General features: G+C 52.7%; 2 protein-coding genes across 5 annotated transcripts in view; one reads left to right on the plus strand and one right to left on the minus strand.

Annotated features, from left to right (window-relative positions):
* The window catches only part of MED24 (mediator complex subunit 24), a 35,363-nt gene extending 28,514 nt beyond the window's left edge, over positions 1-6,849 (minus strand). For 3 of the 4 annotated variants that reach the window (XM_010354498.1, XM_030922757.1, XM_010354496.1), the window contains exons 1-3: positions 6,779-6,849; positions 5,893-6,081; positions 5,722-5,804 (exon numbers count right to left, since the gene is read on the minus strand). In XM_010354498.1, coding sequence (XP_010352800.1) covers positions 5,722-5,804; positions 5,893-6,022 — 213 coding nt within the window. In that variant the 5' untranslated portion in view covers positions 6,023-6,081; positions 6,779-6,849. Of the gene's footprint in view, positions 1-3,927; positions 3,958-5,721; positions 5,805-5,892; positions 6,082-6,778 lie in introns of those variants that run through there. The other variant, XM_030922758.1, reaches the window with a different exon arrangement.
* A 9,614-nt stretch (positions 6,850-16,463) lies between these two features.
* Positions 16,464-25,920, plus strand: part of THRA (thyroid hormone receptor alpha) — a 32,563-nt gene continuing 23,106 nt past the window's right edge. Inside the window, exon 1 of the mRNA XM_030922761.1 lies at positions 16,464-16,696. The gene's annotated coding sequence lies outside the window, so the exon portion shown is untranslated. The remainder of the gene's footprint in view (positions 16,697-25,920) is intronic.

A 25,920-nucleotide genomic window follows, 5' to 3' on the forward strand; every position in this document is an offset into this window, starting at 1 on the left:
TTATTCTATGTTAATTAAAATACATGTATCTTTAAGGAAGTCTTGTCATATGACTCCTCCACTTAACACCCTTTAAATGATTACTTGTCACCCTAAAATAAAGCCCAAATTCCTTAGCATCACTCAAAAGTCTTTTATGACCTTATTGTTCTCTCTCTCTAAACCACTCTCCTCCTTAAAGTGCCAGCCTAGCAGTTCTAAAGGTATGCTCCAGGAACTCCTCAGGGTCCCCAAGACCTTTCAGGGGGTCTAGGAAGTCAAAATTATTTAAAAATTACTACTAAGATACTGTTTACCTTTTTGCTCTTTTTCTCTCACAATTGTACAGTGGATTGTCCTGGAGGCTCCATAACATGTGATGATATTATATTATGAAATGCATCAACAATTGAAATGCATCAACAACTATATAACTTAGTCATGGATATTTTCCAAATTACCAATTCATGATGTGACAAAAATCATGCATAGATAAAAGATCTATTCAAGGTACAACAAAAAGAGATCAATTAATTTTATTTCATTTTATTTTTTATTGAGACAGAGTCTTGCTCTGTCACCCAGGCTGGAGTACAGTAGCATGATGTCGGCTCACTGTAGGCTCCACTTCCTGGGTTCAAGCGATTCTCCTGCCTCAGCCTCCTGAGTAGCTGGGATTACAGGCGCGCACCACCACGTCTGGCTAATTTTTTGTATTTTTAGTAGAGATAGAATTTCACCATGTTGACCAGGGTGGTCTCGAACTCCTGATCTCAGATGATCCACCCACCTCAGCCTCCCAAAGCGCTGGGATTACAGGCAGTAGCCACCACACCCGGCCAATAATTTTTTTCTTTTTTTTTTGAGACAGAGTCTCGCTCTGTCGCCCAGGCTGGAGTGCAGTGGCCGGATCTCAGCTCACTGCGAGCTCCGCCTCCCGGGTTTCACGCCATTCTCCTGCCTCAGCCTCTAGAGTAGCTGGGACTACAGGCGCCCGCCACCTTCGCCCAGGCTAGTTTTTTATATTTTTTAGTAGAGACGGGGTTTCACCGTGTTAGCCAGGATGGTCTCGATCTCCCGACCTCGTGATCCGCCCGTCTTGGCCTCCCAAAGTGCTGGGATTACAGGCTTGAGCCACCGCGCCCGGCCAATAATTCTTTTTTAATATTTGAAGAAATTTATTCTGAGTCAAATATGAGTAACCATGGCCCTTCAGGAGGTCCTGAAAGCATGTGCCCAAGGTGGTCAGGTGCAGCTTGGTTTTATCCATTTTAGGGAAGCATGAAATCAAATACAATCAAATATATTTAAGAAAAGTCTCAAAATTTTTAAGAATGTAAAGGGGTACTGGGACCGGGCACAGTGGCTCATACTCATAACCCCAGCACTTTAGGAGGACAAGACGGGAGGACTAATTGAGGCCAAGAGTTCAAGACCAGACTGGGTAACAGAGTGAGACCCCATTTCTACAAAAAATACAAAAAAAGAAAAGGAGAAAAAATAAAAGAAAAAGGAGTCCTGAGAACAAACTCCTTTTCTCTAGCCATACCAAATTATTTTCAGTTCCTGAACAACATTATGTGAGTTTTGCCGCCCACCCTGTGCATATGCTTTTCTCTGCTTTGCACACACACTCTCCTCAATGTGCCTGGCTAACTCCTACTCAACATTCAGGTCTTGGTTTAAATATCACTTCCTCCACAAAGCCTTCCTTGATTTTCAGACTGGACTGGGTGCCTTTCCCATGTATTCCCAAAGCAAGGACAGTCCCAACTTAACAATGGTTCACCTTACAATTTTTCGACTTTATTTTTTAATTTATTTTATTTTATTTTATTTTTTGAGACGGAGTCTCGCTCTGTCATCAGACTGGAGTGCAGTGGCACAATCTTGGCTTACTGCAACCTCTGACTCCCTGGTTCAAGAGATTCTCCTGCCTGAGCCTCCCAAGTAGCTAGGATTACAGGCACTCGCCACAATGCCCAGCTAATTTTTGTATTTTTAGTAGAGACAGGGTTTCACCGTGTTGTCCAGGAGGGTCTCGATCTCCTGGCCTGGTGATCCGCCCACCTCGGCCTCACAAACTGCTGGGATTACAGGTGTGAGCCACCGTGCCCCGCCTTAATTTTTCGACTTTATGATGGTGTAAAAAAGATACACGTTCAAGCTGGGCACAGTGGCTTAAGCCTGTAATCCCAGCACTTTGGGAGGCTGAGGCAGATGGATCACTTGAGGTCAGGAGTTCGAGACCAGTCTGGCCAACATGGTGAAACACTGTCTCTACTGAAAATACAAAAATTAGCTAGGTGTGGTGGTGCACGCCTGTAATCCCAGCTACTCAGGAGGCTAAGGCAGGAGAACTGCTTGAGCCCAGGAGATGGAGGTTGCAGTAAGCCGAGATCGTGCCACTGCACTCCAGCCTGGGGGACAACAGTGAAACTCCATCTCAAAAAAAAAAAAGAGAGAGAGATATGCATTTAGGTCAGGCACGGTGGCTGATGCCTATAATCCCAACACTTTTGGAGGCCAAGGTGAGCGGATCACCTGAGGTCAGGAGTTCGAGACCAGCCTGGCCAACATGGTAAAACCCCATCTCTACTAAAACCATAAAAATTAGCTAGGTGTGGTGATGCATGCTTGTGGTCTCAGCTACCTGAGAGACTGAAGCAGCAGAATCACTTGAGCCCAGGAGGTGGAGGTCGCAGTGAGCAGAGATCACACCACAGCACTCCACCCTGGGTGACAGAGTAAGACCGTGTCTCAAAAAAATATATGAGATACGCATTCAGTAGAAATTATACTTCAAGTGCTCATACATGTAAGCCATTATCCTCAGTGAAATAACTCAGAGATAGAAAGTCAAGGAGGTTGCAGTGAGCTGAGATCATGCCATTGCACTCCAGCCTGGGAGACTCCATCTCAATAAAAAAAGAAAGTCAAATACCACATATTCTCACTGATAAATGGGAGCTACACAACGGGTGTACATACAGAGTGAACTAATAGACACTGGAGAATATAAAAGGTGGGAAGGTGGGAGTGGGGTAAGGGTTGAAAAATTACTTATTGGGTACAACGTTCACTATTGGGGTGATGGGTATACTAAAAGCTCAGCTTTCACCACGATGCAATATATGCACATAAGAAATCTGCACTTCTTGGGCCGGGCGCGGTGGCTCAAGCCTGTAATCCCAGCACTTTGGGAGGCCGAGATGGGTGGATCATGAGGTCAGGAGATCGAGACCGTCCTGGCTCACACGGTGAAACCCCGTCTCTACTAAAAAATACAAAAAACTAGCCGGGCGAGGTGGCGGGCGCCTGCGGTCCCAGCTACTCGTGAGGCTGAGGCAGGAGAATGGCGTGAACCCGGGAGGCGGAGCTTGCAGTGAGTTGAGATCCGGCCACTGCACTCCAGCCTGGGCGACAGAGCGAGACTCCATCTCAAAAAAAAAAAAAAGAAAAGAAATCTGCACTTCTGGCTGGGCGTGGTGGCTCACGCCTATAATCCCGGCACTTTGGGAGGCCAAGGAGGGTGAATCACCTGAGGTCAAGAGTTCAAGACCAGCCTGACCAACATGGAGAAACCCAGTCTCTACTAAAAATATAAAATTAGCCAGACGTAGTGGTATGCACCTGTATTCCCAGCTACTTGGGAGGCTGAGGCAGGAGAATCACTTGAACCTGGGAGACGGAGGTTGCAGTAAGCCAAGATCGCACCACACTGCACTCTAGCCTGGCGATGGAGCAAGACTCTGCCTCAATCAATTAATCAATCAATCAATAAAAAATAAGGACAGGCGCAGTGGCTCATGCCTGTAATCCCAACACTTTGGGAAGCCAAGGCGGGTGGATCACCTGAAGTCAGGAGTTCGAGACCAGTCTGGCCAAAACAGTAAAACCCCATCTCTACTAAAAATACAAAAATTATCTAGGTGTGGTGGCGGGTACCTGTAATCCCAGCTACTCAGGAGGCTGAGGTAGGAGAATCACTTGAACCTGGGAGGTGGAGGTTGCAGTGAGCCGAGATCAAGCCATTGCACTATAGCCTGGGCAACAAGAGTGAAACTCCATCTCAATAAACAAACAAACAACAAATAGGCTTTGTGTTTGATGATTTTCCCAACTGTAAGCTAGAGTGTTCTGAGCACATTTAAGGTAGGCAGATGGCCGGGCATGGTGGCTTACACCTGTAATCCCAGCAGTTTGGGAGGCCGAGGTGGGCAGATCACAAGGTCAGGAGTTCGAGACCAGCCTAGCCAATATAATGAAACCCTGTCTCTACTAAAAATACAAAAATTAGCCAGGTATGGTGGCAGGCACCTGTAGTCCCAGCTACTCGGGAGGCTGAGGCAGGAGAATTGCCTGAACTCAGGAGACAGAGGTTGCAGTGAGCTGAGGTCACACCACTGCACTCCAACCTGGGTGATAGAGCAAGACTCTGTCTCAAAAAAGTGGTAGGTAGATGACCTTTGGCAAGTTATGTGTATTAAGTACATTTTCAACTTATGAGTGGTATATCAGCACATCACCCCATTGTAAGTTGAGGAGGATCTGTACTCTATTCTAACCTTTATCATAAACCCATCTAGTGACTGCTTATTTACATGTCTATATTACCCACTAAATTCTCTGTGTACTGGCATCAAGTCTTGTTCACAGCTATGTCCCCAGGGGCTAGCACTGTCTGGCACATAAAAGTATTCATGAGGCCAGGTGCGGTAGCTCACACCTGTAATCCCAGCACTTTGGGAGGCTGAGGTGGGCGGATCATGAGGTCAGGAGATAGAGACCATCCTGGCTAACATGGTGAAACCCTGTCTCTACTAAAAAAAAAAAAAAATACAAAAAATCAGCCGGGCGTGGTGGCAGGCTCCTGTAGTCCCAGCTACTCGGGAGTCTGAGGCAGGAGAACCCAGGAGGCGAAGCTTGCAGTGAGCCAAGATTGTACCACTGCACTCCAGTCCGGGCGACAGAGCGAGACTCCATCTCAAAAAAAAAAAAAAAAAAAAAAAAAATTCATGAGTATTTGTTGCTAGAACAAGTGAATGTAATCCTATTTTTCTTTTGGTGGTGGTTATTTTTAAGAGATGGAGTCTTGTTCTGTTGCCCAGGCTGGAGTGCAGTGGCACAATCAGTGCTCACTGTAGCCTCAAACTTCTGGGCTCAAGCAATCCTCCCACCCCCGCTTTCTGAGTAGGCGGGGCCACAGGCCTGTGCTACCTGCTACTACTACCAGTAGAATAAGTGAATGTAATATTCATCACAACAAATGAAGTATTATTATTTATGAGAACACTGAAACTCAGTGAAATGATCTGTTCAAACAAATTCATCTAGAAAGTGTAAGCTGACAATTGTAAAACTGCACCCCAAATTTTGTTTGTTTGTTTGTTTCCTGAGACAGGGTCTCACTCTGTTGCTCTGGCTGGAGTGCAGTGGCAGGATCATGGCTCACTGTAGCTTGACCTCCCAGGGCTCTGGTGATCCTCCCACCTCAGCCTTCCAAGTAGCTGGGACTACAGGGGCACCACCACGCAGGACTAATTCTTTGTATTTTGGGGTAGAGACTGGGTTTTGCCATGTTACCCAGGCTGGTCTCAAACTCCTGGGCTCAAGCAATCTGCCTGCTTCAGCCTCCCACAATGCTGAGATTACAGTAATGAACCACTGGGGTCCAAACACACTTCAAGTTTTTTACCCCCAAAACTCTCACTTCTTGGTGGGGGTTTTGGGGGAGCTTACCTGGGAACTAATGGCATACTTTAGGTAGGACAAGATGAGAGGATTGGGGGATGGTCCAATCATGGCCTGCTCTAGTAATGCATCTGCAAGAGGAATAACAAAACACGACTGAGTGATTACAACTTCTTTAGGTTTATCCCTCCCATCTTTCTTTCCCAGTTCACTTGAGACCTGCCAGGTTGAGAATGTCCCAGGTGGCTCCTTTAGGAAAGAATTTCTTCATGTTGATTGCCCATTGGTAGTCACTCCAACGCTCCTTCCAGGCTTGCAAAATGGCTTGCTTCAGGTTGACCACCTTCATGATTTCACTCTGAGCAGGTGGCAGCTGTGGCGGCCAACTTTGAGGTGAAAGAAGTGGAGCTAAAGAAAAGGACACGATGTTCGAAGGAGAACCGGGGAAGGCAGAATTAAATAGAAAGGAGAAGATGCGGTAAGATTTAAGCGAGGCAGAGGAATTTGAAAGAAAAAGAGCTAAAAGGATAAGGTAAGATCCTGTCAGGCTTTCTCCTCCTGAACCGCCCTTCCTTAAACTGGGGCACTAAGAAGAAAGTATCAGCCGAGCGCAATGGGTAATCCCAGCACTTTGGGAGGCCGAGGCGGGCGGATCACCTGAGGTCGGGAGTTTGAGACCAGTCTGACCAACATGGAGAAACCTCGTCTCTACTAAAAATACAAAATTAGCCGGGCTTGGTGGCGCATGCCTGTAATCCCAGCTACTCGGGAGGCTGAAGCAGGAGAATCGCTTGAACCCGGGAGGCGGAGGTTGTTGGGGTGGGCCGAGATCGCGCCATTGCACTCCAGCCTGGGCAACAAGGGCAAAACTCCGTCTCTCAAATAAATAAATAAATAAATATCAAAGGGACTAATAGAGTAAAGAGGGCATCAAGGAGTTAAGCCAGTCCTGGTTGCCTAATTACGCCCTTAGCTCTAAATGCGTCCTTCGGCCACCACTACTCCAAGTCCAGATTTGCTCCCTCATTTCTTCCACCTTCTCCAGTCCTGTAACTATACCTCCCAATTTCCTTTTCATCCACCACCTCCCCAAATTTAAGCCTACCGCACAATCCACTTCTAGGTCGTAGGCATCGCCATTTTGGCACTTGTCAAGAAGTTCACTTTCTATTGGCTGGGAGTAACAAACGCCAACCAATAGGGATGCAGCAAGAACGCCCCGCTGTCTTCTGGGAATGGTAGTTCCTTGGACAGAAACCGTATTTGTCTGCGCTGGCGAGGAAACTAAGGGACTAGTCTAGTCGGCCCGCATTGTTCCTCTCCTTTAAGGGAGGACATCCAGGAGCTGAGACACTACAGAGACTCAGGGACTCCAGGAAGCTCGAAAGGTCGCTTACAACCCAGCGTCGCCCACGACGTCACTGTCGACCGGGCTTCTCCATCATATTCCGACACCCTTTCTTTCGTTGGTTAGCCCCTAGTTAATAGGTGCGGCAAGGGTGTGGCGTTCAGCAATACGGCCTTTCTCTTTTCCTGGGCTCTTTCTTTTCTCCTAAGCTCCTGGGGCTACCAGAGCTATTCTCATTTCCACACCTATATTCTAAAAGCGATACTAAGGTGCCTTAGTTGCACACATATCACCGCCCCCGAATCTGACAGTCCTATCAGCATCTCCAAGCCCTCCAAACAGCTTGGATACAAGGGAGAGTAAAGAAGAAACTAAGGTGAAGGTGATCAAAATCAAAGGAATTCTGAGAAACTGTCACAGCTAAGAGGGCTAAGGAGACCTGATGACTAAATGTAATGTGGTTTTCTGAATGCAATCATGGAAGAGAAAAAGAATACTGGGTAAAAACTAAGGATATCTAAATAAAGCATGGACTTTAATTAATAATAATGTATCAGTATTAGTTCATTAGTTGTTACAAATGCATCATACTAATGCTAAGATATTAATAAAAAGAGAAATTGGGTGCAGAATATGTGGGGACCCTCTATTACCTTCCATTTTTTTCCTGTAAATTAAAAACTATTTTTTTAAGTTTCTTGTTGTTGTTGTTGTTTAAATCTTGCTTATCCCAAAGATCCATAAATAATAATATCCAGTTATTATGCCCAGGGCCTTGGCCATAGCCTTTCCTTCCCCTAGTGAGAAACCCAAAAGCAAATGTTACCCACCTCTGGCTCCAATGTCTGAGCCTTCTTATGCATAGCTCTCATCCTTCCCCATACTATGGACTGGTCATCCCTAACATTTGCAACCAGGAATAAGAGTAAATTACTCATGAGGCTGAGGCAGGAGGATCACTTGAGCTCAGGAGTTCAAATCCAGCCTGGGCAACATAATGAGACTCTCAGCTCTACCAAAAAAATAAATAAATAAACATGGAGGCCTTTAGCCAGGGCCCAATATCCTAGTTCACAAGTTCAAGCTCAATCCATATTCCCCAAAAATGATTCCTTTTTTTTTTTCTTTTTCTTTTTTTTTGAGATGGAGGCTTACTCTGTTGCCCACGCTGGAGTGCAGTGGCGCAATCTCAGCTCACTGCAACCTCTGCCTCCCAGGTTCAGGCGATTCTTCTGCCTCAGCCTCCCAAGTAGCTGGAATTACAGGTGTGCACCACCACGTCAGGCTAATTTTTGTATTTTTAGTAGAGATGGGGTTTTACCATGTTGACCAGGCTGGTCTCAAAATCCTGACCTCAGGTGATCCACCCGCCTCGGCCTCCCAGAGTGCTAGGATTATAGGCATGAGCCACCGTGCCCAGCCTTCAACAACCATTCTTTGCTCACCCTTTGAGTGGCAAAATCAGTCTTTGGGGGGATAAATCTGGGAGAGCAGCCCATTTAAGGCTCTGGAAGTAAAACTGGCCATTTGGGCAGAGAATTACAGTGCCCTGGGTGTCTGGAGCATGGTCTAGACAGGGAGTCAAGGACTTCTGTTCCAAAAGGGAGAGTGTGGCTGAAGGAGGGTCAGATCATGTCCCTCTGCAGTTGGTACTGCCTATGGCCTTTCTTCCTCCCCATACATTCAATCCACACCCCTCCCTTCAGCTCCCTTTGTGCCTGCCCAAGTGACACCACTGGGGAATAGTGTGTATACAAAACAGCTGCCAAATATATGTTGCCAAAGTTTCTAAAGCAGGAAGGAGGGAGAATACGGATTCCTCACCTCACCTTCCAAATGGCCCCCGGCCACTCCGCTCACACTTGAGACTGCCACAAACCCTGCTTCTCCTCAGTCTCTCATGTATCTGACTTCCCCTCTTCTCCCAGGACCCTCACTCTACCTTTGCCTGCTCCCCTGCTGTCATTCTGTGCTTGTTGCCGCATCCTAAGGCCCTCCACCTGGAGCCATTCCTGGATCATCCTGGAGCCCCTGTTGCATACATTAGAGCCCAAACTGCTTCTCTTGGAGAGAAGCTGTCAACTGTGTGTCCAGTCCACACAGGACTGGGAACTATTTGGGCCCTGAGGATGGTGATATTTTGAGCTCAAACTATTCCCTCTGGCAGGGAGCCTGGCAGATTTCTAGGGAGGTGCCTCCTCCCCACTTCGCAGTGACAGGGAGGCGGCTTTTGTAGTCAGGCCATCTGCCTTCTCTGTCTCCCCACCTCCCACCAGCAGCCCTTTCTCTAGGCTTGGCAAGGTTTCCCCAAAGGCTGGACTCCTATGTACAAGGGCTCCCTTAGTTCTGGGCAAGGACCATTTTTAATTTATCCCTTTTGACCTCCCTGCCTCTCTAGTCTGTAAACATCAGAGGCAGCCTTTCCTATACCACCTCTTCCTTCCACACCACAATATCTTCCTAGGGACCCCCTTGGGCTCTCTGGCTCACTGCAAGCACAGGACCCCATGATAATCCTCCAAAGGGTGAAGAGAGATGCTAACATTTCCTTTGGGTGTACAAAAAAATAGCCCCCCAGCCAGGCGCAGTGGCTCACACCTGTAATCCTAGCACTTAGGGAGGCCAAGGCAGGCAGATCACTTGGGGTTGGGAGTTCAAGACCAGCCTGACCAACATGGAGAAACCGTATCTACTAAAAATACAAAATTAGCCAGGCATGGTGGCGCATGCCTGTAATCCCAGCTGCTCGGGAGGCGGAGGTAGGAGAATTGCTTGAACCCAGGAAGCAGAAGTTGCGGTAAGCCGAGATTGTACCATTGCACTCCAACCTGGGCAACAAGAGCGAAATTCTGTCTTAAAAAAAAAAAAAAAAGACCCCCAGCCCATCTCAAAGCCCGGTCCTACTTACCCCACTTTCTTTTTTTTTTTTTTTTTTTTTTTGAGACGGAGTCTCACTCTGTTGCCCAGGTTGGAGTGCAGTGGCCAGATCTCAGCTCACTGCAAGCTCCGCCTCCCGGGTTCACGCCATTCTCCTGCCTCAGCCTCCCGAGTAGCTGGGACTACAGGCTCCCACCACCTTGCCTGGCTAGTTTTTTGTATTATTTTTTAGTAGAGACGGGGTTTCACCGTGTTAGCCAGGATAGTCTCGATCTCCTGACCTCGTGATCCGCCCGTCTCAGCCTCCCAAAGTGCTGGGATTACAGGCTTGAGCCACTGCGCCCGGCCCACCCCACTTTCTTTTGCTGTTCATTTCCTCTCAACAGGGACAGGGGCTGAGCTCCCACCTCTGCCCTCCTAGTCCCGAGCCCCAACCTCTTTCTTCACCTTGTTGGCTACCTTGGCTAGAGAGAGAAGAGGGGCAGGTGGAAGTCAACCAGTCAGAGTGACATGGCAACCCTGGAGAAGTGTCAGAAAAGCAGCTAGGCCAGAGTGGGGTAAAAGGTGGCGAGGGGCCGGGCGCGGTGGCTCAAGCCTGTAATCCCAGCACTTTGGGAGGCCGAGACGGGCGGATCACGAGGTCAGGAGATCGAGACCATCCTGGCTAACACGGTGAAACCCCGTCTCTACTAAAAAATACAAAAAACTAGCCGGGCGAGGTGGCGGGCGCCTGTAGTCCCAGCTACTCGGGAGGCTGAGGCAGGAGAATGGCGTGACGGGAGGCGGAGCTTGCAGTGAGCTGAGATCCGGCCACTACACTCCAGCCTGGGCGACAGAGCGAGACTCCGTCTCAGAAAAAAAAAAAAAGAGGTGGCGAGGAACAGGGTTCTGGGTACCCAAGGGGAAGGGAACATTCCTTATCTATCTAGGCTAGAAAACAGTATAAAGAAAAGTGGCAAGAGTCCAGACCCAAAAACCCAGAAACACCGAAATCGTTGGTAAGCATACAAGGCACAGAGGGTGTCAGCTTCCCTTCTCTCTATAGGGAAACTGAGTCATTCCTTTTCCTTAAGTGGAACATTTTCCTCTGGAAGCTTGCCTGGGTCCCCCCACTATGGGCAGCAGGTGGATGGGAAAAGAAAGACAGTCACTCCCACACACTTATACACAGCTAGCTCCAAACCAGTTTCCTCCTCATACCAGTCATCAAATCAAAATCCCTGCTTTCTGTCTATCTGGGGGAGGGGATGATGGGAAAGAGGCCTGTAAGGTGGCTGCACCTCAGGGACTCAGGCACAACCCCTGGATCCCCCGCAGTTGCCTGTGTCTGTCTTCCTGCTGCCCCAGGACAGTGAAAGGCAGAATTTGAATCAACCCTTGGAAGAGCTTCCCCTCTAACACCCTGGAGGATGTCTTCCCTCTCCATACTCCCAGGACAGAGAAGAGAGGTGCTGTGATCCTGAGGCCCAGACCGGACAGTGGCTGGGAAGGGAGGCCAGCCTGCCATTTCCTTTGTATGGCCCCTCCCTCCAGGCCCTGAGAGGTGCTCTGCTTTTTACTTTTGGCTTCCATATCATACTGCCCTATCCCCTCCTTTAACTGGAGGGGGAGAGCTGCAGAAAAGTAAGCCCCAAACTCTGATGGTAAAGGAGACTTCCCTGCTCCCCCTCCTCTCCTCTCTCCTGTTGGCAAAGACTCTAAGGGAAAGTGAAACCAGAAGCTGGGAGCATTTGGGGAATCTAATACTTGGCACATATTAAATGCTTTAAAAAAAAAAGTGTCAGGCTGGGTGCAGTGGCTTACGCCTGTAATTCTAGCACTTTGGGAGGCCGAGGTGGGCAGATCACGAGGTCAGGGGATCGAGACCATCCTGGCTAACACGGTGAAAGCCCATCTCTACTAAGAATACAAAAATTAGCCAGGCATTGTGGTGGGCACCTGTAGTCCCAGCTACTCAGGAGACTGAGGCAGAAGAATGGCGTGAACCCGGGAGGTAAGCTTTCAGTGAGCCAAGATTGCGCCACTACACTCCAGCCTGGGCAACAGAGCGAGACTCCATCAAAAAAAAAGTCAGATTAATGAATAAAAGTAGGAGAAACCCTGAAAGACAGCCTGGAAAAGGTGTCAGCTTCTTTTTTCATTTCTCATCTCAGCTACCAAAAGCAAGGCTCAGCCAGGCCTGGTCCCTTCCCTGGCTCTCTCTTTTGTGACCTATAGCAAGAGCACCTGATGGGACAAAGGGGAGAATTAAGTGGCTACTTTCTCTTACCAGGGTAATTGCTAATTTGCCAATCTCTCATCTTCTGCCTCAGCCTCCCAAGTAGCCAGGACTGACGGTCCGCACCACAACACCCGGATAATTTGTGGGTTTTTTTTTTTTTTTGAGATGGGGGGGTCTCACTATGCTGCCCAGGATGGTCTTGAACTCCTGACCTGAAGAGATCCTCCCACCTCAGCCTCCCAAAGTACTGGTGATGTCAGCCACCTTGCCCAGCCTGCTCTCCAACTTTCTTTCCTCCATTTGCACCACTCTTTTTGATTCGGAAATCCCTAGGAGGGAGAAACATCTGAGTTTTGAGTTCTCTTGGCTGGTAGTACCTCAGTGTCCTCTGCTGTCTTTCCAGAGCACCCCCAATAAGTCCAGCTCTGTCTGCAGAGTCTAGAGGTGTATGCTGGACATGTCATCACTTGCCGACCTAGGGTCCAGGAGGTCAAGACGAGATAGAGGAGGGGATTTACTGAGGTCCAGGCCACAGAGCTTGTTCCATGGTGGCTGGTAGAGGGGCCTGTCTCCTGTTTCCCCAAACTGCTAGAGATGTGTAAGGCTTTTGAGCAGGGGTAGAGGATGCTGTGTGGAGTTTTAGCTGTCAGACTTTGAAAAAAACCTCTTCAGAAAGATATCTGGATACCTTGGTTCCTAGGGGTCGTATCCTCAAGAAATCTTGGGGTGCTTCCTAGCAACAGTCTGGAAGGAAGGGAGGAGAGACGGAGGGAGAGAGGGAGGGACCTGGGCATGGCTGTTCTGATGAGAGCCCAGAGAACAGGCTGTTCCTGCTACCTCCTTAGAAACGGAAATCTCGGCTGGAGGGGCCATCAAACATATCCCCTTGGAGGGTCTATCCGTCCTTATTCACGCTACCCCTACCCTCCCCATAGATTCGGGGAAAGCTCTGAAGCAGGGGTGGGGAATGGGAGGGGACAGCCCTGGTAGGGGGGTTTCATGACAAGGACGGAACAGGAGCTGAGGATGAACTGAATCTGAGAAGAGCTAGCAGCTTCAAGAAATGGGTGGGCAGGGTGGGTGGGGTGGGAGGACAGATGAGGCAACACAAGGACAGTGGCTCTAAGCCCAGACCTCGGCTGGATCCTAGCACCTGGGGAGAGACCTGCTTTGAAGGCAGTGTGCCCTTCACTTTGCCCTGCCCAGATCTGTCGCCAGTCCATACTAGGAGCCCAAGAAAAAGAGGTAAAGAGAAGATGGGGGTGGCCGGGGACAGTGGCTCATGCCTGTAATCCCAGCACTTTGGGAGGCCAAGGCAGGAGGAGCACTTGAGGCCAGGAGTTCAAGACTAGCCTGGCCAACATGGTGAAACCCCGTCTCTACCAAAAAAACAAAACAAAACAAAACAAAGCCAAAAACCAAAAATTAGCTGGGCATTCTAGCACATGCCTACAATCCCAGCTATTTGGGAGGCTGGGACATGAAAATCCCCTGAACCCAGGAGGTGGAGGTTGCAGTGAGCCAAGATTGTGCCACTGCACTTCAGCCTGGGTAAAAGAGTAAGACTCTGTCTCAAATAATAATAATAATAATAATAATAATAATAATAAATTTTAAAAAGGAGAAGATGGGGCCGGGTGCAGTGGCTCACACCTGTAATCCCAGCACTTTGGGAGGCCGAGGCAGGTGGATCATGAGGTCAGGAGATCGAGATCATCCTGGCCAACACGGTGAAACCCCATCTCTACTAAAAAAAAAATACGGCCGGGCACGGTGGCTCAAGCCTGTAATCCCAGCACTTTGGGAGGCCGAGACGGGCGGATCACAAGGTCAGGAGTTCGAGACCATCCTGGCGAACACGGTGAAACCTCATCTCTACTAAAAAATACAAAAACTAGCCGGACGAGGTGGTGGCGCCTGTAGTCCCAGCTACTCGGGAGGCTGAGGCAGGAGAATGGCGTAAACCCGGGAGGCGGAGCTTGCAGTGAGCTGAGAGATCCGGCCACTGCACTCCAGCCTGGGCGACAGAGCGAGACTCCGTCTCAAAAAAAAAAAAAAATACAAAAAATTAGCTGGGCGTGGTGGCGGGTGCCTGTACTCCCAGCTATTCGGGAGGCTGAAGCAGGAGAATGGCATGAACCCGGGAGGCGGAGCTTGCAGTGAGCCGAGATCATGCCACTGCACTCCAGCCTGGGTGACCGAGCGAGACTCTGTCTCAAATTAAAAAAAGGAGATTGGACTGGTAAATCCTTGTCTTTGAGTGCCCCACTCTGCCCCTCAGAGGAAAAAAAAAAGTGGATCAGGAGGCACCTCATTTTCTATGGCTCTGGGTTTAGGATTTCAGAAAGTCTTCCCCACCCAACACTATAGGGCCTTGCATCAAAGAGAGATATGGTGGGGAAAGCCAGGATGGAAGAGAGACAAAACCATAGCACCTTCCTCCTCCCACTCTGGACCCCATCACTCCTGCCCTGATCCAGATTACTGCTGGCCCTCCCCACTGCCTCCTAGTTCTGCCTTTATGATGCAGAGTGTAAATGTGTCTCATGCATTGGGATTCCCTCCCAGTTCCTTGAGCAGCCCAATCCCAAGGGACTAGTTCCATACAGGGTAGAGTACAGACCCTGAGCACTACACACCGCAGCCTTGCTCCCCAGGGTTCCGGCCAAAACTGATCACCGAGAAGGTGGCATCCACTGGCAGACAGCCACCCTCAGCGCACCTCATTCCACTCACTGCACTGACTCTGCAGGCTGCAGCCTCCTGCCCCACACTGCAGCTGTTGCTTGTCTCCTGTGAGCCCAGACTGAATACAGGTTCGCTTACTGCATGGAGGCTCCGCACGCTGCAGCCTCAATTCCCCATTACAGCTGCCACTACACACCACAGTCTCCCTTCACCCACGGCATGCCCTCAACACCACCACTGCACTCTGCACGCTATAGGTTTCATCCCAGTTGCTTTTCTCATCTCCATAGTTCCAGGGACCCCAAGAGAGGTACCCTCCCCTCCGCGAAGCATTACAAACTCCAGTACCCCCTGTGAAAGAAGTGGCTCCAACAACCCTGAGGATGCAGGTGGCTGAGACTAAGACATGAGCAAGGGCAACCCAACTTGGGTAAGCTGTGGGTCAGAATCCCACACTCGCCAAGTGATTCTGCCCAGTATAAACTGGGCGATTAGCCGAACAGCTCCCCCTAACACACACACAGTCACATACACACACACACCCCTCCCCAAGAGCAGACTGTGTAGCCAGAGCCCCACCCTGAGAGCCGTGGGAAGGCTGTGGCCCCCGCTGGTAAAACTGGGCTAATGACAGCAGGGGAACCGGCGGGGCCAGGGGGGTGCTGGGGTAATTAGGGCTCAGCCTGGTGCTAGGAGATCCTGAGATGAAAGGTGCTCTGGCGTCACTGGGTTGGTTTTATGTCCATGAATGCAGGTGTGTGGTGTGTGTATGTGTGTGCTGGGGGTGGGGCTGGCATGGTGGAGACCTCTCCTTTGGGTTGGGTTAGGGGGTCCATTTGTAGGCAGCCCACCATCTTCCTTAGGTTGACTCTGGTACCATTTGGATTTTTGTGGGAGTAAACATGGGTGAAATACCACCACCCGGGAGCTAGGAATTGAGGGGGTATGGCAGCTCTTGTCCCCTCCCCAGCGCAGGAGAGGGAGCAGATTGTTGGGGAAATGGCTGGTGACAGAGAATAGAAAGAGCCTATATGGAGAAGGGTGACGTTGGAAAGGGGAGGCAGTGGATCGGTATTGATGTTAGAAATGAGAGGGGAGGGAGGTAACGGGGAATGAGCCCCCACAAGGATTAAAAACGTAAGATGATTGAAGTTAAAAGGACATCAGGGGTCACCTGCCCAGCCTTCGCACCTGAAGCTTGAGGAAGCTCTGCCCCCGACAGCAGTGGCGATTTGTCAAGGTCACACAGTGAGTTACTGGCGGAGAAGGGACCCGAACACCCAAACAAACTCTACACCTGCAAGCGTTTGGTGTTTAGACTTTCTCCCCGATGTATAAGGTGCAGGCGGCTCGTCGATACTTCCTCCTCCACCCCCACGGTGCACACCCGAAAACCCCCCAATTCTCCGGCAAGCAAAGGCTATTTTTTAATGACATCTTTTCCAAAATATGTCACCAAGTACCCACTCCTGCGGGAGCCGCCCGGGCGGGGGAGGGCGAGTCAGAGAGGGGCGGGGCAGAAGCGGCCGAGGGGCGGCCGGGCCTCTGGCGGGGGTCCCGGGGCGCGGCAGGGGGCGGGGGGCGGGGGGCAGGGGCGGGCGGCGGCGAGGCGGCCTGCAGGGAGCAGCCGCGAGCCGGCCGGGCGCGCCGAGCCCGAGCCCCAGCCGGAGTGGGGCGGGGGAGGGAGGAGCCAGAGCGGCCGCCGCCTCTGCCGGAGGAGCCGCGGGGCCGCCACACTCGCCCCCCGCCCCCCCCGCGCTCACTCGCACTCACACCCGGGCGCAGGAGGCGGGCGGCCCGGGCCCCACCGGCCCCCCATGGACGCCCCCAGCACGGGGCGCTGAGACCCCCGCGTCGCTGCCCAGCCTGGTCCAGCGCGCCACGCCGAGGTAAGGAGGAGGGAGCGAGGGCATTAATATGCAAATGTCTTGCGATTGATTATGCAAAGCCGCGGGGCTCCGTGGCCAGCTCCCAGGCGGGCTGGGGGCGCCCAGGGGGTGCCCGCTGCCAGCCTCAGCCTTTCCCGGCACCCCAGTGACCCTGTCACGAGCCCGGGAGCGTCAACTGACGCCCTGGGGAAGGGAGGTGTTGTAGGAGGTCAGTGGGCCCCGGGATTCGCAGGCGGAGATGGCGTCCGAGCCTCCCCCTCGAGGGCCCGCCCGGCCTCTGTCCGGCCAGTCTGCTGCGCATTCCCGGGCCGGGCCCCGTTGCCGGCCGCCGGAGCTCCCCCCGCCCGCCGCGCCGCGGTTTGTTTACGGTGCGCCGGAGGCCTGCCCCCCCCCCCAGCCCCCACCCCTGGTCTCTGAGGCCGAGTGGCCTTTGCAAAGCTGCCTCCAGCTGCGGAGGGCAGTATGAATGCGGTGGCGGTGGTGGGCTTGCATGGGTCCTGGGAGAGGGAAGTTCCCCCCCTCGCTTCACCCGCCTCCCAGTTGAGCATGGCTGTCTGGTTGCAACACTCCTAATTGCAAAAACGCGGCTGTTGAGGGGAATGTGTGTGTGGAGGGGGTGTACTTGATGGTGCCTAGATGATTAGGAGAGTTGCTGGCTGGGGAGGACGGGGAGAAATTGACCTGTTTGTGTACCCCACCTTGTTTCCCTCCCCTTGCAACGTGTCTCTGGTGCCCCTTCTGCATCTGGGGCCCTCCCTTGTCCAGCGTGAAAGAAAGGCCTGGGGGGATGACAGGGGCAATTGAAAGAACCATGTTCCAGGGGTGGGGGTGGGGGACACAGAAGGAAAGACAGTGAGATGGGAGCCTGCCCCTCAGTGCTGCCTTTGGCTCCAGGAGGGGGAGGGGATGAAGGGGGCTGTTGTCCAAAATGAGGGGGGGAAGCAAAAGTGACATGCAGGCACAGAGATATGTACACACAGACAGCCACATGCACACCCAGGGACACCCAGGCAGACTCAAGGACAGGAGCTACTGGACACACCCACATGGGGACAAGGGAAGAGGCAGGCTGCTGCTGCACCGTGGAGCTCAGAGAGGTGGGATATACCCACGGGAGACCAAGAGCATGGGGACCGACCCATGCACATACCCACCCACGCACAGGGTCACACGGAGATGCTGTCACACACTGGGGCAAGGAGGAGTTGCTGTCACCCACACATAAAAAGTCGCTGTCACATGCATGCATGCACACAGAGCAATTGCACACAGCCGCACAATTACAAAAGACCCTGTCACTCACAGGCACACACGTGCTCGCATGAGCCCAGTCACACAGACATCATTGCTTGCCGTGACAGTCGCTGTCACTCAGTCAGATGCAAACACAGTTACACATCAACACATGTATACACAACTTAGCAACAAGTATTTTCCTGGACTCTTACTGTGGAACTCTGAGGTTCTGCAGGCAACAAAACCCTTGCTACCAAGAATATTAAATTTGGCTGTATGAAAAGGTGTTCCTGCGTAGTGGTGCAAAGCCTGCATTCCTAATGACATGTTCTTGGTCTCTATCGCTTGAGATACCACCCTACTAGACAGTGAGCTCTTAGAGACCTGGTAGAATCACTTAAAGAGCTCTGGATGCCACCCAGAGCCTAGCACAAGGGCTGCTCTGTAAATACTTGTGAGTTGATTGACTGTGGAACCTGCAGACACAGGTGCACTCATTTGCACATGGTCGCCTGAACTAAGGTACAGAACGAGTTCATGAGGCCCAGGTCCCCACAGTTGCAGGTCCACACCAACAGTCGTGTCCACACAACCCCAGATGCACACAACTGTAGCCTGTGCAGCCAAGCACACACTTAGATGCACACAATCACAGACTTTTCCCCTTCAGCTTCCTCCTCCCTTTTTCCTCTAGGCTCAGCCACTGTGCGGGAATGGGCTGTTTTTTTTTTTTTTTTTCTTTTTTTTTTCTTTTCTCTTTCTTTCTTTTAGAGGGGCAGAGAAACAAGAGCAAAGACAGTGGGTTCAGGGGGGTTCCAGAGGGCCGAGTCATGGGCTCAAAGCAGTATCCAGTGACTTCTAGAAGCTGGGATTCTCTTGACTGCTGGGGGAGGGGAGAGCTGCTCTTCTCCCTACCCTAAAAGCTCTGGGGTATCTAACTGCCCCTGCTCTGAGTCGTTTGCCTGGGCCTTTCTTGGGAACAGTCAGTCACCCCCAGCTGAGTTCCTGCGTCCCACCTTGAGTCTGGCCCTTTTTCCCACCTGGACCCTCCTGTCCAAACTTGGAAGCTTTCCTTAAGAGGCCATCGGCTGGCGAGTGTCTGTATGAGTGATGTGTATTTTTGACTTGGAATTTCTCTCTAACTCTGTCTCTCTCTCTGTTGCTCTGCCTTGCAGTGTCTGATTCTCCCTCTCTCTCTCCTTTTTTCTCTGCCAGTCTGTAACTCTCTCTCACCCTGTGCTACCCCCCGTCTACCCCTGTCCTTGTCTCAGAGCTGGGGACTGGCAGCAATGTTCTTCATACTTTTCCAGTTGTTAATACCCAAGCTCCGCCCATCTGCCCCCCCTGCGCAGCCTCTGGGGTCAGCTTGAGGTTGGGGTGGGGGGCGGGGGGCTCAGCTGGCTGCTCAGGACTTCCTGCACTTCCTTAGTGCTGCAGCTGTGGCCAGCAAGTTTTAGGGGCTGGGAATGGGGGAAGGGGGGGGTCAGCCACTGCCCATGCTGACCCCTCGGGCCTGCATGTCTGGAGACACCAGTTCTGTGGGCACCATCAGGGTGCAGGCTGCAGCCAGCTAGCAGCTCTTAAGCAAGCCAGTTCTTAAGCAAGCCCCCCCACACTGGCCCAAGCTGGAAAAGAACCGCCTCCATGGGCAGTGGGGTAGCTGGCAGGACCCTGCTGAGTTGGGTCCACAGCAGGGCTCACAATGGCCTTTCTCCACACCCCTGGCAGCTGAGGCCCACCTCAGAGATGCCCAACAGCTGTGTCCTCTTTGCCCAGCCTCAGGGCCTGGTTCTGAGGGCACAGCTGCCCAGACTAAGTGTGTGCTAAGCGAGGCCCTCCCACCCATGAGTGCAGGTTCCAGCCTGGAAGGGGTACCTCTTCCGGAGAGGGAATTTGAGGAGGGGGAACTGGGGTAGGAGACACAGAGCCCAGGGGCACCAAGCACTTCTCGCCATGCCCCCCTCTAGCCTTGGCCTATTTGGAGATGGAGGCACTTGGCAGAGAACCCACAGGGCAGCTACAGAGGGGAAGGACTGAGGCTTGGTCTCAGGGAACATATAGCTGGATGAAAGAACAAGGCATTGGGCCGGGCGCAGTGGCTCACGCCTGTAATCCCAGCACGCTGGGAGGCTGAGGCAGGCGGACCACCTGAGGTCAGGAGTTCAAGACCAGCCTGGCCAAGATGGTGAAACCCCATCTCTACTAAAAATACAAAATTAGTTGGGCGTGGTGGTGGGCTCCTGTAATCCCAGCTACTCAGGAGACTGAGGCAGGAGAATCGCTCGAACCCGGGAGGTGGAGGTTGCAGTGAGCTGAGATTGTACCACCGTACTACAGCCTGGGCAACAGAGGGAGATTCTGTCTCAAAAAAAAAAAAAAAGAAAAGAAAAGAAAAGAAAAAAGAAAGAACAAGGCATTACTTCTCAAGCAGGCGATATGCCGCCACAGCCAAGAGCAGGGATGATGATGACGGCGGTGATGGTCATGATTGACCTGGACTGCCTGGGTCTGAATCCCAGCTCTGTCACTCGCTGCTTGTGTGACTCTGAGCAAGTGATTTAACTTCCCTGTTGCCTTATCTGTAAATTGGGGATGATCATATCTACCTCATTTAGCTTTTTTGAGGAAAAATGTTTTTAAAAGTGCCTAGTTCATAACAAACTGTATATGTGAGCGGTTGTGATGGATGCAGGAAGCTGTGGGCCTGGGGTCTCCCAGATTTCTTACAGTAGCTTGGTGGAGAATTGGATCTCCTAGACATCAGTGAGACTGGGGCCTGGGGCAGTGGGTCTCCAATTTCCAGCCTTCTCACCCTCATGTAATCTTTTCCTCCCAGACAAATTTTTGCAACCTGGAATGAGTGTATGGGAAAGAGCCCAAGGCAGGCCCCTCTGCCCCACCCTCCTTTCACCCTCGCCCTTCAGCTTACAAGGAGCCCTTGGCCCCTCAGCCTGGGACACACCCCACCAGCTAGGGGCACCTGCATAAATCTCTGGGCATCACTGCATCTCTGTTCAGAGTCTGAGCTCTGGGGGTGGGAGAGAGAGAAAAGGGAAAGCTGTCCCCTCTCTTTCTTATGTGTGGGCTCGAAGAGGAGGCGGTGCCCTTCCTCCCTCCTGGGACCCCAGCATTGGTCAACCAGGACCCAGCCGTGGCTGATAGGCACCAGATTCCCCTCCCCCCCATGGAGTGGTACTTAGTGTGAAAGGTGGTGGCAGAGAGAAATTGAGGCACTGAGTAAGGACCAGTGTGGTGGGCACAGCACTTTGAGATTCAGCATCTGTCCTCTTTCCCTTTGTGAGTCTGGTGATCAGGATCCCCCCTCCAAACCCCTTTTATTTAGCCCTGCCCTTCAAGGTGAAGCAAGGACAATGGGAGGATACCCTGTAGGGGTGACGGGAAGCCTTTGGAGTGGGAACCAATCTCAACTCTAGTTCTCGGCCGGGTGCAGTGGCTCATGCCTGTTATCCCGATATTTTGGGAGACCAAGGCAGGAGGATCACTTGAGGCCAGTAGTTCATGATCAGCCTGATCAACATAGTGAGACCCCATCTCTAAAAAAACTTAAAAATTAGCCAGGCGTGGTGGCGCATGCCTGTGTTACCAGCTACTTGGGAGGCTGAGGCTGGAGGATCACTTAAACCTGGAAGGTCGAGGCTGCGGTGAGCTGTGATTGTGCCACTGAACTCTAGCCTGAAAAACAGAGTGAGACCCCCCCACACACATATCCTCTCAAAGAAAAACCCCACTTTAGTTCTCATTGCTGTAAAGGTGTCTAGGGGACTTTGGAGAAGTTTTGTGTCTCTTGGGGAGGGAGGCAAGCATGAGCATGGTGGGAATGTCACTGACTGGGAGTTGGGAGGCCTGGCTTTTGACGTTCACTAGTTGTATGACTTTGGGCCTAGGTTTTCATTATCTAGAGACAATGGTTCCTGTCTCACTCAGGGTGAGAGCAAATAACACAAGGTGGGATGACCCCTGTGTTCAATCCATGTTGCATCCTGGCATGGTGAGCAATGCCTGTGGATTCTCCTTTCTTCCCAGAGCCTGGCACATGCCAGGGTGGGGCATACATATGCTGCCTGGAACCAGAGACAGTTCTCAGTCTCTCACTGAAGCATCTGGGGCTGGTGTGTGGTGGGAGCACATGTGGCTGCACCTTGGTGTCATTTGGCAGGCCAAAGCTGGGGTCATAGGGACCTCACTCTGGTGTGCCATTGTGTGAGGTGGTCCAGAGGGAGGGTCAGAAGTTTGCTGGGTAGACAAGGGAAGCAAGATGGGTGTTACTGGTGCGCAGGAAATACTATCCTTGCTTCCCTGTTTTGGGGGTGGGCGTTAAAGGTTGGTACCAAAGGCACAGCCATGCCCCTCAGCAGTGGCTAAGAGCAGAATGATTGAACCAAGCCCCTGGCCCACCTCCTCCTCCTTCTCTCTTCCTCTTCTAAGGAAGAGATCTGCTCTTGGCTCCCAGAGCCCCAGCTGCCTGTTTCTTTTTCTCTTTTACCAGGCAAGGGGGTGGGGGAACAGGGGAACCAAGGCTTTGGTGTCTTTCGGCATTTTTGTACACATCAGTGAGTGGGTGTGTTGTGCACGCATCCATGTGAGAGTGTTTTTGTGCATGTGTGGGCTGGGGAGGGCTCTGAATATCTCCTGGAACGGTACCCAGAGCCCTGTGGCTCTGCGCATGCGGGGTGAGTGTGTGTGTCTGCACGTGTCCGTGTGTGTGCCGGAGACTCAGCTGCATTCACGCGCGCACTCTCTCCCTCCCTCTCCCTCTCTCTCTCTCCCCCTCCCTCTCTCTCTCCCTCCCTCCCTCTCTCTCTCCCTCCCTTCCTCTTCCCTGTCCCTCTTTCCCCCTCCCCCCTCTCTCTCCCTCCTTCTCTCCCTCCCTCTCTCTCTCTCACACACACACACTCAATCTTTCTCTCTTCCCTCCCCCTTCCTCCCTCCTTCCTATTCCCTCCCTCCTCGCTTTCTCTCCCTGTGTCTCTATCTCTGTCTCTGTCTCTCTCTCTCTGCCTCTGCCAGTTCTGCTTGGGTAGGGGCTAGCTCCTGCCTCTGGGGTGCCTGGGAGAACATCCCTGCCTTTCTTTCCCTCTCCACCATTCCCTCCCCTCCTGGGCCATGCTCCTCAAGGCTTGCAGGCAACTTCCTCTACTGCCTTAGATGAGGGAGTGAGGAGGGAGGACCCCAAGTCTTGTGCCCATGGTGCCATCTGCAGCAAGTGCCTTGGCCCCGTGACATTCATGCCTCTAGCATTCAGCTGCCCCAGCTCCCAGCTCCAGTTACCCACTGGCTGCTGGGGGAGGGTGGGGAGAATGTGCCTTGCCCAGCTTGGGGGTGCTCCTGCTTCTGCTTTCTTGGCTACTTGGATCTCCTGCCTCCGCTCCTGAGGGGAATTGGGCAGGGGGGCGTGAAGTTCTATGGGCTGATAAGGAGGGGCTGAGTTCTCCAGTATGCGTGTGGGCATGACCACCCACCAGTGGTCATGGGGGATGGATGTGGCCTGGGACGAGACCTCCAGACCTGGGCACCCACCTTGATGCCTGGCTGGAGCTGGTCCAGGCAGGAGGAGGGAGAGGAGAGCAGCAGGTGGGTGAGGCTGTGGGGGAGCCGGGTGGGAAGCACAGTCTTTGATGTTAATACTGGGCATCTGGCCCAAGTCAAGGCTGCTGTTTATGTCTTTCTGTCTCTGACCTGCAGGGGGGTTTCCTGTTATATTCTTTTGGGGTGGGGTGGGGAGGATCCTTTGTTTAAGTAACCAGTCTCCCCCTTATGAGGATCCCCACCCCATCTCCCATTCTCTAGCCTGTAAGGTCCCACAGTGGCTAGGTGATGAGTCACTGCCCCCCAGCTCCAGACCTGTCTCCTGGGGGCCCAGTGAGAGCTCACCAAGGGGTGCTGCCTCCCCTCCTCCCGTCTCCCCCATGCCTGCCAGGCTGGGGCCCTGAGTCTGTGTGTACTCCTCTGCCACATCACACCTGCCAAATAGTACCTTCCTTCCCGCCTTCACTCCTCCTCTCCTTCCTGGCACTAGGATAACAGAGAGTTGGGTGGGGCAGCTCTGCCCAATCCATACCTGAGAATAGAACGGGGGTATGGGAAAGGAGAGGGAGTCTCAGTCCTAGAGAGGCCTCTGCCCCTCATCGTGGGGGCACGTGTCGCTGCTGCAGCACTGCCACCACCACAGACTCCCAGGGGCCCTTGGTGTGGGTGGCTGCCCGTGATGCCCATGTTGGCAAGGGGGGCAGTGCTACCCACACACGCCTGTGCCCATGCATGCCCATTTATGTGTCTGGGCCACAGCGGCCACCCTGGCCCCTCAGCATCGCCATTCCTGGCTCCCATGGTGGGAGGCTGGGTGATCAGGAGTGGGTGGTGGGGGAGGGATCTCCCCCCACCCTAGCAGCAGGCAGAGGGGAAGGGGAGAGGGAGGTGTGAACCTACCCACAGCACTATTAATAGCCCACATGCCAGGCCACCAACAACCAGCTGTCACCGTGGAAACCATTCCTACGCCCCCCTCCCCCCAGCCTGCATGGGGTGGGACTTAGGGTATGAAGCCCCCCCACCCATCTTTCTTTGTTACCTTTCTCTCTTTGTCTCCCCTCTTTCATGTGTCTCTCCTCCCTTTATCTGTCCTCCTTTCTACCTCATCCCTTCTCCCCATCCCCCATCTCTAGCTCCCCTTTCTTCCTCTCCCTCTACTGCCTTGTCACCCCTAGCTCTACCCCAGCCCTGTCCCATTTCTTTGTTCTTCCCCCTCCTCTCTTCTTCCTTCTTTCCCCCACCAGCCTTTTTACCCCTCCTCTCGTCTTTCTACCCTTTTCTCAGCCACCCTGCCTGTACTGTCCCTGTAGCTGGCAAGGAGGGCTGGGCTTTCTTCAGAGCACTAAGGACAAAGTTCAGGGGCCCCAGAAAGGTGGGGCCAAAGCCCAGAGCAGATATGCAGGAGGGTTAATGCAAATAGTGTTGGGGGTTAGATCCTGGGGACAGAAACTCCCCTCTGGCAGCCCCAGGAGTCCTTTGGGGGTGTCCTCAGATCCACAGGACTGCAAAGTGGGACGGCCCGGCAGTGGGAACCTGGCGGGGCGCCTGTGGATGCTGCATTGGCCCTGTGTCCCTGTCCCCCTATGGCAGAAGCACTTAAGCTTAATGAAATGCTTCCCCCTCCGCAGGCACTTTGCCTACACTGCCACCCAGCAGCTCTCATCTCACAAGGAGGGAGTGGGTGGCCAGGCCAGCCGACAGGTGGGTCTTGCTGTCCTGCTGTCCAGCCTGGGCACAGAACCCCATAGCTCCGCCCCCTCAGCCTCCTTGGGGTGGGGCCTCCCTCACCTCTGCAGAGGAGGTGCTGGGAAGGAGTTTGAGGAGTTAAGCTGGACTCTGGAGGAGGGGAGAGAGGCTGCCCTTCATTGTGGGTACCCCTGCCCCATGCCCCTTACCCGCTGACCTTTTTCTGCCCACTGCTAACACAGGCTCACGTGGTGTATGTCTCCCCGATGTGTGTCTTCCCGCGTGCTGGGCCCTCTGCCTCGCCTCGGTATCACCCCAAAGGCCCAAGTGTGTCCCTGGAGAGATGCCAAGGAGTCCCCAGGGGTTCCAGCCTCTTGCTGGGTACCCAGTGAGGGTGCCCGAGGCAGACAAGGGCAGCACCTTGCTCCTCTGCCCACTACCAGGGGCTGACTGTAGCCTAGGCTGTGCTGACCAGCACCAGGGCACCGTTCAGTTCAACAGAGGGGTAGGGCAGAGAGCAAGCCTGCCCCTCCCCCCAGCGGGCACGTGCAGGCCCTTGGCAGTACCCAGACACATTTGGAGATAAGGCTGGGCAGGAGAGAGGGAAGGGGAAATAAACATGGTGGCTTAGGTTGGCACTGCCCCAGTTCTGCAATGTAGCAACTGGTAAGTGGCAGGGGCCTGGGGGAGGGGGCCCTCAGGAGCCCTGGCCTGGAGCAAGAGCTGCCCATGCCATGTGGTTGCTGCTGGTG

The sequence above is a fragment of the Rhinopithecus roxellana genome, chromosome 19 (genome assembly GCF_007565055.1).
Source record: "Rhinopithecus roxellana isolate Shanxi Qingling chromosome 19, ASM756505v1, whole genome shotgun sequence".
NCBI classification, from domain to species: Eukaryota; Metazoa; Chordata; class Mammalia; order Primates; family Cercopithecidae; genus Rhinopithecus; species Rhinopithecus roxellana.